Source organism: Pezoporus flaviventris, unplaced genomic scaffold (assembly GCF_033815535.1).
Source record: "Pezoporus flaviventris isolate CSIRO_AGI_PZ_B2104156 unplaced genomic scaffold, CSIRO_AGI_Pfla_v1 ptg000036l, whole genome shotgun sequence".
NCBI lineage: Eukaryota > Metazoa > Chordata > Aves > Psittaciformes > Psittacidae > Pezoporus > Pezoporus flaviventris.
Window position 1 is genome coordinate 13929076 of NW_026892584.1, and position 13500 is coordinate 13942575.

At 39.2% G+C, this 13500-nt stretch overlaps 1 protein-coding gene across 1 annotated transcript in view; it reads left to right on the plus strand.

Annotated features, from left to right (window-relative positions):
- The window catches only part of LOC133274262 (cytochrome c oxidase assembly protein COX16 homolog, mitochondrial), a 51655-nt gene that overhangs the window by 5835 nt on the left and 32320 nt on the right, over positions 1 to 13500 (plus strand). The window contains exon 2 of the mRNA XM_061463225.1: positions 7600 to 7677. Coding sequence (XP_061319209.1) covers positions 7600 to 7677 — 78 coding nt within the window. The remainder of the gene's footprint in view (positions 1 to 7599; positions 7678 to 13500) is intronic.

Here is a 13500-nt window from a genome sequence, read left to right on the forward strand (position 1 = left end):
AAGAAAATAGACGCTCTTTAGGTCTTCCAGATATCCCCTCTGTTTCATTTTAAAACATAAAGAATGTATTTGCATTGTTTATTGCTGTTAGAATGGACTAACTGGCACTGCGGGGAGCTGATGTTCTGTGTCGATCCTCAGAACAGAAACATAAGTACAGAATTGCCAGTTTTCACTTAGTGCTTTTAGCCACCTTCTTCATAGGGTGGTGAGGGTAATGGTGTAAGATTAATATTTTCTCTGTAGTACATTTCATCTTCATCCCTGTCTACCATTGTCAACAGGGAAGTATTACTTGACCAGTAGTGGTTTCTTTTTATGTTCTTTAATGCAAGTTTCATCCTAACACATCACAAGAACACAAGGATGTCGTGAGACGTAAACAGTTTCCCACTGTAGTACACTTTGGCTTGATTTGAGCCAATTAGTAATCACAATGGTACTTTTATAAGGAATCAAGATTTTGGCTTTTAGAAGCATATGAAAGATGAGAAGATGGTGTTCAGAAACTGCAGCTTCACCACCACGACAGACTTGGTTTTCAAACAGTTGCAGCTGCGGGGTGAAATTCCCTTGTCATCTGACCAGCCCAAGCAACGTGTATAGTGCAAAATGACAATGCTGTGGCTGAAAATGGCTTTTTTCACTTGTGCTGAGGAACATATGGGTTTCTGTCTCTTCTGCACTGTTCTTATATTGGTTTCTATTAAATGATCTTTTTTGTGCTTCCCAACCTGTTATGAAATGGACATCTTAGTAAACAGAGGTTTAGTTTTTTTCCTGAGACATTGAATAGTAGCATTGAAAGGATATGGGCAGTTTTTGTTGTGCTCTGGCCCATAGCCATTTGTATTTGCAATTTCAGAAATAATTGCTTTGACCATTCTCTGTACTGAGCCAATTAACCTGATATTGATAAACTTGGGTCCAGTTTAATATTCTGCTGAGTTCTGCATGCTGTGAAAACTGCACTCTTCTGCTCTGTCAGTCAGCTACAGCTGGCTCCAGTTCAAACTAGCTGCTGGCCTGGGTTGCCAGCTTCATATCCATGCAGTCATCCACTAGCATGTATCATCCATTTTTGAATATAATGCAGTTCAATCTTTCTACAGTTTGTCAGTTCTTGTATGTGTGGTAAGTCAGTGCATTCTCTTACTTTGTTGAGCTTTTGAACAGAATAACTACTAAGGGATTCATAGTTTTGGTTTCTGTTTTCCCCCAAAGGAGGCCTTTGATCAGAACTAAAAATGATTTCATTTGTTGCAGACTAGAAGAAAAGGTAGACCCCTTCTGTTCCTATCAACGGTAGGGAGATGATTTAGGAAGTTTTTGAGAAGACTTTGAGCTGTTTTTCTCTCAGCAGTTTCTGCATTAGAGACAAGTACTGGAATGACTGGGGAATAAACTCTTGAGAGTTAGAGCTGGCAGAGGGGGGCGCTTCAGGTTAAGATGAATTGCCTAGGTCTTTTCTGGGACTGGCAGTTTGCCCTCCTACTTTATTTAGGGAACATAATAGAGACTTCAGTCTTCTGGGCTGTCAAATTGCCATCTTTCACCAGTCTTGCACTGTACATGTATCAGTTCCTTAAAAAGGAACCCCCAAAACCTTTTTTATTGTGACCACTGCAAACTAAAATAAAATATTTCACATGACTGTTCTAGTTTTGAAGCTCCTAATGAATAGCTGGAGGGTTTTGCAGCAGCAGTCTTGAAGAAGAGGTCAGAAAATTACGATGTTCCTTCTCTAGTCATATGTATCATGACATTTTCCACCACTGCATAATGTGTATTGCCAGCACTAAATACTGTGATTTGGTTAATTTAGGGATTTATGACAAATGTAATTTTGTAATCTGGCTTTCACAACTGGTGCTATTGTAGGAACGGCTTTCGCTAACAACAGGGATGCCTGTAATACGGTAAATTGCTGGTGCTGCTGGAGGATTAGTTTCTTGTTACTTTGTTAACCCAAGGAACTGAAAGTGGCAGCTTCAGATTATGCAGGAAACTAAAGAAGCAGGGATCTGCTCTAAGTCCCTGGTATTGTTGTTATGAGTCCCCAGTGGCCATCTCATTGTGGTTGGTAACAAATTTAAGTATTTCCCATCCTAAGATGTGGTTAAAGGGATCAGTCTGATGCCATCCATAACTCATTGCATAACACACTTCCCAGTGGCGAAGTGAACAAATAGAATTTTTAAAAGAATGTTATTAAAGAGAATTTGATGTCATTTCTTTACATAAAACATTTATTGAGGTTTCTGAGTGTATGTGACAGATGGTGCTCCAATGTCACATCCTGTCATACATTTTGTTTTGGAACATGCAAGTCTTTTATGCATGCATAATTGCATTACAACATTGTAGAGGTTTTTTGTGTACTCACTGAAACATAAAGAAATAATCCAATGTGAGATCTTTAATGGGAGTTGTGCTAACAGTGCTGTTAAGCTGTTTGCTTTGGTGTTAAGTGCTGGTTAACTAGTATGTTTTATGTTTTTTGCTTTCTTATGGTAAACTTCAGGTGTAAGAAAAAAAGTGAGAAATTGTTACTATTTAATCAGTCTGCTGAATGTATTCAAGTATCTAAACAGGTGATGTTCACTACATAGTAACATTTTTTGCTCCACATTCTGAAGCATATAAAATGAATCCCTTGCAATTAAATAATGCAGGTATTTTTTAACTCCCAGTTTGAGTGCTCTTCAGATACCAATACCATAACATCTCATGATTCTAAAATCAGAATGAAGGAAAATATATTTTAAATTTTCATTATATATGGCATGGCTTTTTCCTTTTCTGTTAACGGGAGGGTGAACTTGAGCCTGACTTAATTAGAATGGTGCCAACCTGTGTTATTTATATGGTGTCCTGAATAGGTTCTACTGTTTCCTTTATGTCTGGACTAGTGGATGGAACATACTCGGCTTCACTGTTTCCCTTGGCTTGCATTGAGCAAATTTGTCCATTGTAGTGCTTTTTTTAACTGAAGAGTGTTTTGCAAGGAATCACAGAACTGTTTAGGTTGGAAAAGACCTTTAAGATCATTGAGTCCAACTGTTAACCAAGCACTGCCAGATCCACCACTAAACCATGTCCCAAAGTGCCACATCTACACATCTTTTAAACGCCTCCAGGGATGGTGACTCCACCACTTCCCTGGACAGCCTGTTCCAGTGCTTGACAGTCCTTTTGGTGAAGAAATCTTTCCTAATATCCAAAATAAACCTACCCTAGTGCAACCTGAGGCCATTTCCTCTCATCCTATTGCTTGCTACTTGGTAGAAGAGACCAACACACAGCCTCCTTTCAGGTGGTTGTAGAGAGGATGAAGGTCTTCCTTGAGCCTCCTGTTTTTCTAGGCTAAGCAACCCCAGTTCCCTCAGCCACTTCTCATAAGACTTGTGCTCTAGGCCCTTCATGTATGTATTCATTAATATAGAGATTATGTTACAAATTGGAAAACCAGAAATGTCTGTGAAACATACAGAATATGCCAAACCAAACAAGCTGATAATGTTGCTGGACCTTTTGAGTCTTATCCCACTTCGAATTATTTTGACTGGTGACTCCTGATGCTTCACTGTTGTTTGCATATGTACGTTCTTCCCTTTAAATGCCGTCAACTTAAACGAAGGTAGTGAGGACATCTTCTAATGCAAAAAAAGAGAAAGGAGAGACTTAAACCAAGACTGATATTTCCACTCAATGCATTGTCAGTCACTGAGTCCTTTACTACCCTTAATGCTATCATAGTTGCATAAATTCATTTATACCTTCTTTTATTGGCTTTTGAACAGAGTTTTCAAAAATTTGATTGAATAGCTGTTCATTGCTGTTCTGGCTTGTATAGATCAAAGCAATTCCTGCTCAGGGCTGTCAGATAACTATATTGACATATTCTTGGTTGATTAAATCATTCTGGTCTGGTTTTACAATGAAATCTTAGACATCGTATTTGGTTCTTTAGAAAATTGGTCAGGTAAACTTGCAAACATATTACTTATATTTTTATGTATATTCTGTGCTTTTGAAAATTATTAAATCTTAATCCTAACCTTCCAGCATTACACTGTGTAATATGTCAGTGGCATTTGTAATTTCTTACAGCATCAGCATGTTTTGATGCAGCCTAACTAATGTTTCATCATAAGGTAAATCAACCATTGCAGTATTGGAAGTGTAAAGGCAACTAACCACACCTGTAATGCCTCATAAGCGAAATATGCCAACTTGCCAGGGTAGTTGCGTTGTTTATGCTGCATGAAGAGCAAAAGCACATCAGAAACCAGGTGGGCTATTGTCGTGGTTTAAACCCAGTCAGGTAATTCGTTCGCTCACTTTCCCCCCCTTTCTTGCCCTCCCCCTGCTCTCGGAGGGATGGAGAGGAGAATCGAAAAGAATGCAACTCCCACGGGTTGAGATAAGAACAGTTTAGTAACTAAGGTATAACACAAATCACTACTGCTACCACCAATAATAATAATGATAAAGGAAATAACAAGGGAAGAGAATACAACACCTCAGCACCAGCTGACCGATAACTTGCCCCCCCTCAGCCCGACCAAGCACCGACCGATACCTCCTCCAACCCTGCAGTCTCCCAGCCCTTCCGGCTAACTCCCAGTTACATCCAGGGCATGACGTGCTGTGGTATGGAATACCTCTTTGGTCAGTTTGGGTCAGGTGTCCTGTCTCTGCTTCCTCCTGGCTTCCCCTCCTCCCTGGCAGAGCATGAGGCTCACAAAGTCCTTGGCCAAACCAAAGCATCCTTGTTATCAGCTCTGTTCCCGAGCTGAAAGTCAAAACACTGCACTGCACCAGCTACCAAGAAGGAGAAACATGACTGCTACTGCTGAACCCAGGACAGCTATACTACCCCAGTAGTATAAAGGTGATGTGAGTAAAATTAGTCACATGATAAAACCTCTCTATAGGAACTGAGGTGTATGTGTGCAACTTCTTTATTTTATGTATAGTTGCCAATGTAAAATGCACTGTATAACCAGATGGTTGCTGTCAAGCAAGTGATAGGGTATGATGAGACAAAATAAGTAGCACATGACTTATTTCACTTAAAAACCTTCTACTTAATTTGCCTTAGTTACAGTGTATGTTACATAATTTTAAATGATCAAAGGTAAAGAATGTAAGAATTCTTTTTTTAGCTTGGAGAATGGCTTTGTAAGCCACAATGTACCTTTTCATTATTTTAAATAATAGTTGGATTATGAGGAGCGGGCCAGTTAAAGGCCTGCCACTTGTTTGTATTGCATCTCATAATGGTATATACTCCCTGGAAGTTTGTTGTTAGGCAAACTAATTTTCAGTTGTTGTCACAAGTAATTGCTACTTTCTACCTTGTTTAACAACTGTGTGCTAAACCATTTCTAGTGTAGTTGCTTTTGCCCTGTCATAGCCACTCTAACAACAATGAACTGTGGTTTGTAACAGCCATAAATTTGTCTGTAGCACTTCTGATTTCTGTTCTTTAGGGCTCAAAGTTAACTCATGGCTGTTAATTAGCATAATACTTGTTAGGAGTTAGAGAAAAGCAGCTAATGAAAATTTATGCTGAGGTGTCAACCATATTAAAATTCAATTACAGTCTGATCCTTGAGACTTTTGGCATTATGCATTACCGTATGTTCAGCTGACAAATCTTCTGCTTTGGTTAAATAAATCCTGACTAATGTTGTTTTGTTTTGTTTTTTAACTATTTTGAATACTTTTTTTTCTCTTTCCTGTTGCTCTTTCTTACCAAAATACTGATGTATGAGGAAGACTGTTCCCCTTTATACAAACACCTTTTTTTCTATTGTGTATTTTGATGATTCAGTATTTGCAAGAGTGTCATTAATTCCTTGAACAGTTATGATACAAGGACAGTGCCATCCGATTTTTGCTAGGTCAAATTTCTAGTCACTGAAAGTTAGCTTGCTAGCACATGATGATTTTCTGATTGGCTTTCTGAAATCAGCATTCTGTGGCCTGTCAGCTGGATGTTCGTATCACAGAATGTTGATGTGTTTGTTTCTAATTAACAGCTAGCTTCTTAGGCTTATTGAAAGGGCCATGCCAAAAAGAGACTGTGGGCCCTGTAACTCCTGCCTATTGGTGAAGAGTTCCCTGTCCTGTGAAGAGAGTACATTAGTTCTTGGCTGCTAATCTGTAACTTACTAGTATCTAAGTGAGTGTGGGCGCTACATTCACATGCTGGTGAGTAGTTTTCACCTGATTGATAGGAAATAACGTAGCCCTGCAAGTCCTGCAACTTTTAGAAAAAATAAACATAGAAGGCTTTTTTTTCCTTTTTTCCCCCTTTCTTCCCCTTCCCTCATTAATTTGAATGAATATGGCTTTTTGTCTCAGTGACCTGAACATTGGATAGCATACTTTTTGGAAAAACACATTTTTGACTACCTTACCTGTGCAGCATAATTATAACAATTGTTGGACACAGGCCATAGCTGCAAACCTAATATGTAGCAAGAAATCTACCAGCAATGTGTAGAAAGCAGTATCCCGTGCAGCAACAGCCTGTATTGAAGGGCTGTAACACTAATGTGTGATGATAAAATGCGGTGGTATTAGGCTTTGTTTTTCGATTTTGTGGGGTTTCTTTTTGTTTTTTTTTCACTCAGGTCCTTAGAGCTTTCTCATGCTTCCACCTTCCTTAGATTTATGTCTTTAGAAGTGACGGTTTTTGGCCTCCTGTATGTCTGCCTTAACAGAGAACAGCAGACAGTCTGTCAGGTCAGAGCAAGAGCAAGAAGTGTGATTCTTCCACAGAGTAGCTAGATTTCTACACTAATTTTTCAAGTCCTTAATGGTGTTTGTTAACGATACTTGATCTTCTGTTGGTCTGCCATTTTTAGTTGTAAAATATAGACAGTTTTATGATCTCCCTCTGTCATAATAAAGGATAATTGAACAATTTATGTGGATATGAAGTTTCCCCCCCCACTCATTTCTTCCTTTATTATTTGTATTCATAAGCTTTACAGGTGTGGAGAGAGTTGAAAGACAACTAAGAAGGCAATAATAAAAGCGTAGGTGTGCTGGATATGATTTCTTAGCCTATGTGATAATGTGTCACTGAACCACAGCTCAAATCAGCTGTTCTGATGTTTAGTTAGATCTCTTACTGACAGACATCAGAGTAAGTCAATGTGGCATTGTTACTTCCCCATAGAGTTGGAAAATAATAAGAGTAAATCCAGTAGTGGTGAGGTAAAGGTTGCTTTGCTGCAGTTATGCCAGGAAGCCATGTGGGGAGGGAAAAGAAGGTGTTTGAGGAGAGGAAGTCCCTGGAAAATATGAGTCCTGAAGCAGCTGTCTTGGTATATAAGAGAAATTTGTGAAATCTGTACCTAGAGAGTGGAAGAAGGCTCTGATTTTGTATCTACTTACTCTCCTATACATACCTTTCAGTTGGTTATTTTTTTCAGCTCCTGGTGTTTCTGTTGGAAGAATAGTAGGGTCCCTTGGTAAATGAATTGGGTCAGGATGCTCCCTGAGTGCTCTTTATAAGTATGCAAAATGTTCTTTTTCATAATAGTAATAACACATTGTTTTCATTTTGTTGTTTTTCAGCTGTATCTTATTGGAGGATCTTTGGGACTCCGTGAATTTGCTCAAATAAGATATGATGTCCACAAACTACATGGCAAGGTAGTTGAAATGGTTTTCTTTTCATTTCATTTTGTATGTTTACTGTCTTCTAAAGAATTGCTAGGACAAGCAAGCTATAGGTATTGGGGATTGCCTTTCACCCCTGGGCCCTGGGCTGCAGCTGTCTCTTGGACAGTGAGTGGTGTAGGTGGCAATAAAGGGGCTGACACAATGATAAATCTTTCTACTGTCTGTGAAACAGATCAACATAAGTAACAGAAAAACATTTTTCCTTAGGCTGACTGATTATAAATGGCAGTTCTGAATCCTGAGAAAGAAGCATAGCACGTCTAGGAGTTTATTACAGAGAATAAGAAATGTAGACTAAGACTAGAATAGTTAGGGTTGGAAAGGACCTTACGATCATCTAGTTCCACCCCCCCTGCCATGGGCAGGGACACCTCACACTAAACGGTCTCACCCAAGGCTTCATCCAACCTGGCCTTGAACACTGCCAGGGATGGAGCATTCAAAAGCTCCCTGGGCAACCCATTCCAGTGCCTCACCACCCTAACAGGAAAGAATTTCCTCCTTATAGCCAATCTAAACTTCCCCTGTTTAAGTTTTAACCTGTTGCCCCTTGTCCTCTCACTACAGTCCCTAATGAAGAGTCCCTCCCCAGCATCCCTATAGGTCCCCTTCAGATACTGGAAGGCTGCTATGAGGTCTCCACACAGCCTTCTCTTCTGCAGGCTGAACAGCCCCAACTTCCTCAGCCTGTCTTCATACGGGAGGTGCTCCAGTCCTCTGATCATCCTCATGGCCCTCCTCTGGACTTGTTCCAACAGTTCCATGTCCTTTTTATGTTGAGGACACCAGAACTGCACACAATACTCCAGGTGAGGTCTCACAGGAGCAGAGTAGAGGGGCAGGATCACCTCCTTCGACCTGCTGGTCACGTTCCTTTTGATGCAGCCCAGGATACGGTTGGCTTTCTGGGCTCTGACTAATGTAGACAGAGACTAAGGTAGACTGAGAAAACTGGTATTTTGAAAGGTTTTGTTTTCAAACAATGCTTGGCATGGAGTATATAATGTCAGATGCTTTTCAGGGCTTGGCTCTGTGTTGGCCGAGATAAGCACTTTGTGGCATACCTGTGTTCAGTTCCGTATTTTACACAGCCCATAGACAGGGGAGAGTTATTTTACAAATGTTTTCTCCAGTCCTATCTTAGTTATTTCCTTTCAGTCGTGGGCATTTAGGACCAGTTGGAGCCTTGTTTTTCCAACCAGATAGGGTTGGAAAACTGAGGGGTTTTCCAACAGATGGGGTTGTCAAGAATTTGCCTGCTGTGTTTCTGTCAGTATTTTGGTCTGATTCATATTCAGTGAACTACATTTGACCTCCATGATCTGCACTGTGACTGCAGCTGAGGGAAGATGGTAATAGTTGTGCTTATTTAGATCTATGAGGCAACTTGTCCCAGCATCTATTAGCAAGGGAAGCATCTCTGAAATAGATAATAATGCATGAAAGCTCTGAGGGGAAGCTACTACACCCTGGAGTTCCTAAGCTCTGAAAGCTAGAATAGGACATCTGGATTCTGCTCTAACTGGTATTACTATTACTTAAGGTTACAGCATTTCTTTTGGTTTTATTTTTATTTATTCTTTATGATTTTATTTGAGAATAGATGAAATTTTAATGAAGAACGATGCAGTACTGGCTGAGAACTAGCAGCACCAACTTTGAGCTTGTTTGCAGAAAGACAAATCAAAGCAATGTGTGCCATTAATATCTGTTTCTATGTCCATAAAAACAGACTTAATAACCATTCTAATTCATTAAATAAGACAGCAAAAGAGACTAAAGTATATTTTAACTCATAAAGAGAAACTAGCTTAAAATGTACATGAAACTCAGAAAAAGAATGTTAATCTAAGTAATTTAAAACTGCTATTAAAAATCTTGATGGTCATAACATCTGTTTAGTTTGTCACTGGTTAAAATGTTTCTGTGTTGGAGTAGAATATGCTTTTCTCATATTAACGCACTTGGGCTAACGTAAATCCGTATGCGAACAGGGACAAGTGTGCCTTTTTGGGGGTTGGACAGGTATTTGCAAATTGCAGTAGGCAATAAAATAAATAGGATTTTTTTCTTACAGTTGCTCCTTTGGAATAATAACAATGTTTAATTAAATAGCACTTTTCATAAAAGAAGCTTCAAAGACTTTCACAGAATTTAAATGAATTAAGCTTTATAGCATTACTGTCAGAAAAGGCAGGATTATTTCCATTTTACTACTGAAAAAATTGAGGTTGCAGGAAGTTAAGCAACACATCCAAAAGTAGCCTAGGATTTGTAATACCTAGTGTCTGTCTTTTCTGGTCATGTTGTAAGGATTTGCAAACTATAATATCCCCGCTTTTGTAAGCATGGAGTCCCCTCATCAGGGACTGCAGTGATAAGTCAAGAGGTAATGAGTTCAAATTTAAACAGGGTAAGTTCAGGTTAGATATAAGGAGGAAGTTCTTTACTGTGAGGGTGGTGAGGCACTGAAACAGGTCACCCAAAGAAGTGGTGAATGCTCCATCCCTGGCAGTGTTCAAGGCCAGGTTGAACAGAGCCTTGGACAACATAGTCTAGTGTGAGGCATCCCTGCCCAGGGAGTTTGGAACTTGATGATCTTAAGGTGCTTTCCAACCTGAACTGTTCTATGATTCTATGATTCTATATTATAGTTACTCCTAAACTTGTTTTCTTGATAATTAAACTGCTAGATAGACAGGCAACCTTTTGTGGTATATCTCTACTATATTTAAAATGTTAAACCAGGATCTCTGCCCTTCAAAAGTATTTGTCCTTTTTCAGTCTAACCATTCTCATTGTGCTGAGAGGAAAATCACGTAAGTAGGCAAGTTCTCACTTGACAGTGATATTCTGAAGGAAGTGTTATAGTAGAACTAGTGTCTGTGTTTCAGTGGCTAAGGGGTTATAACTGCCACTTTGTATTCTTGTGGCTTAATGAGCAAAAGCTGCATTAGTGATAATGCCTATGTTATGTCAGACTGGCTTTTGAAATGTTTTGCTTGATAAAGGAATAAAAATTTAAGAGAAAATGGTTTGGACTTTTGAGGGAGTATGGTGTAGTGGTGATGCACTGGTGTAGGATGAGGGTTACGGTTGTGAGAGAGATGGAGCCTACAGCTGTGACTGGAGTGGGGGTGGGAAGGGACTACAAAAGGAATTCTGTCCTCTTGTTCATTTGGGCCATTGCCTGGCATCTTGGGCTAAGGCTCAGACGATGTGTATGAGAAAGAGGCAGAGCCTAGAGCTACAGTTGAAGAGGAGATGTTAGCATCTCAGATATTTTACCCATTTAGTATAGCATCTTTGGATATCAGGGCTTCATATATGCCCGTCTCTTGCAAAAGCAACAAAAATAGACCATTTTAGGTACACCTTAATTTGCTCAGGATACCTACATCAGTCATGTTCCCTCAGCATACTGAATGTTCTGCATTTAAAATGAGCTTACCCTGAGACTCTTATTGATGCAAGTGCCTGTTTAGGCTAGTCAGAATTCTCCTGAAACTAATCAAGGATTTCTCCGTTATCTATTGTTGCCAAAATGTCCATTAATAGAGAAATCATTAGGTTAGGCAGTGTTTTTTTTTCTGGGAAGAATTTATGCAAATGAAAATTGGTTATATAAAACCAGGTATGCTTATGGGAAAATCATGTAGAATTAATGGAGAAGAAATGAGTATGTTTGTATAGGCGTTTTTCCAAATGCCTTTACAATTAATTGGAAAACTAGGCCCTTTGTCTGTCTTCTTGTTGAGTATGTAACTGAACAGACATGCTTATTTACTGAGTTTTTTTACAGAAAATGTGACTTCTATTAAATATACAGAAAATATTTTAAGTACATAATAAAAAATTGTTTACTATGTGCCTACTATTGACACTCAAAGCATGGTAGATACTTGCTGATTCAGATCTGATTTGGATACAAGAATCTTGGACATGTGGAATGGTCTGTACTGCTGAGTGGTACTTACTGCAGGGTGTTGAAGAGAAGCAGCATATTAACTACCTGGGAAAATCTGGACTTCCATCTCATCAGCAAATCAATTAGACTAATAAAATAGAGTTTGTATGCTCCAAAACGGCTTTGTTGAAGAAATATTATTGCAAAATAGGTTCTCAGAATATGGGGAGGGGATGGGACTGAGCAAGTTCCTCCAGGGTAACATGAAGCAGAAGCACTTTTAGGAATCTCTGGGTCATTTTGTCAGGAAACCAAATACCAGTTAACCTTTGAAGTCTGGAGGCAGTTCCTGCTGTGGATTACGTATGACTGTTACAATACTGGCCTCTTCAGTGTTTACAAACTGTGTAGGTCCTATTCACTTTGTCTTGTGCAAATTGAGTGCACCCTAAAAGTAGAATGCTAAAATATGAGAAGAATAATGCTTTCTGTCTTAGTGAAGCAGGAAGTAGAGGTAGTAAAGAGTCAAAAAGACAGAAGTTTGATCTTTTCTCCTGCACGAGTTTCATCCTTGAATCTGCTCTTGTGCATTAGAATGTATATGACCATTGTGCAGTACTTTAGGAATTAAAATCCAAGTGAAAATGAAAATACCTGACGTGTTCTTTCAGAGTACCATCCATCCTTTATGAGCAATAAAACTGTAAACCCAAAAAGAGTATAAAAGGAGCTATGGTGGTCATGTGAAGCATATTCATAAGTAGGTGTGCTGGGAATGTAAAGCTTTTTTTGTGCAGACTGAGTAGATTGCCTTTAAAATTTCTGTAAAGGGAATGGCAGTGTTTTGAGTTCCGTAGGTAATCTTTTTGACCAATTGATTGGCATGTGTTTATCCATGAGATATTGCTTATAGACACCTGCAAAGTGTTAATGTTGTCATTGTCAATTCTCATGCATTGTATTTACTTGGTGTCTTGAAGTCCTAACTCGTGAAATGATATAACTGTGAGGATCTCGGCTTTCATTTTATAATCCTAGAACTTGGAGTTGGGAAGAAGAGCACATATGGTGTATAGAGGATTATCCCAGAAGCTTTGCTGACCTTTGAAAAAGAAAAGAATGAGGAGTGGAAGAGAAAGAAAGCTAATATGGTCGCTTATGACATTCTGACACGTCACTGGTTTATACCTGCTCTCATAATTGGGGTTGATAGTGATTTAAATGTGTTGACTGTTGGTCGGTTATACTCAGTGTTACAGTTTTAGAATATTGTTACTGGGTTCCTGGTGTTGTCCTTTTAACATCGTGTCTTGCAGCTCATGAATGGTGTTAGGGGACCCATAGCAGCATGCAGTTTAAATAACTGATCTCATTGGAAATTTTATTTCCATCGTTCAGGTTCTTGCCTCCATTCCCTCTGCCTCAGGTCCTCTCTGCCTGTGAGCAAGTCACTGAGTTCTAATGAGTCTCGCTTTCTCAGTCTACAAAAGGGAGATAATTACTACTGCTCTACTTTACATGGGGAAAGAAAAGTTAATTAATTCAAATAGAAGGAATTCTTTACATTTTTATGAGTACTTAAGAAACTATTTTCTGAGGTGAGATCCATTAATTCAAGTGTTTTGAGTCGGGGTGAAGTAGTGTAGGAGGAAACAGGAACAGAAGACTGACCGGTTTCCATGAGGCCTTTATATCAGGGGAGAACACGACTTGCATTTGCCTTAGGAAAGACTGGGGTATCAGTCCAGTATTTTCTCATTATAATAACAGGATAGTTGAGAAGTGGTATCCACCTATTAGAATGCTTTTGTGTTGCAGTCAAAACATTACTCTGGTTTACAGACAGCCTGCAGTTTGTTTCAAACATTTGAGTTGAGATGGTGACA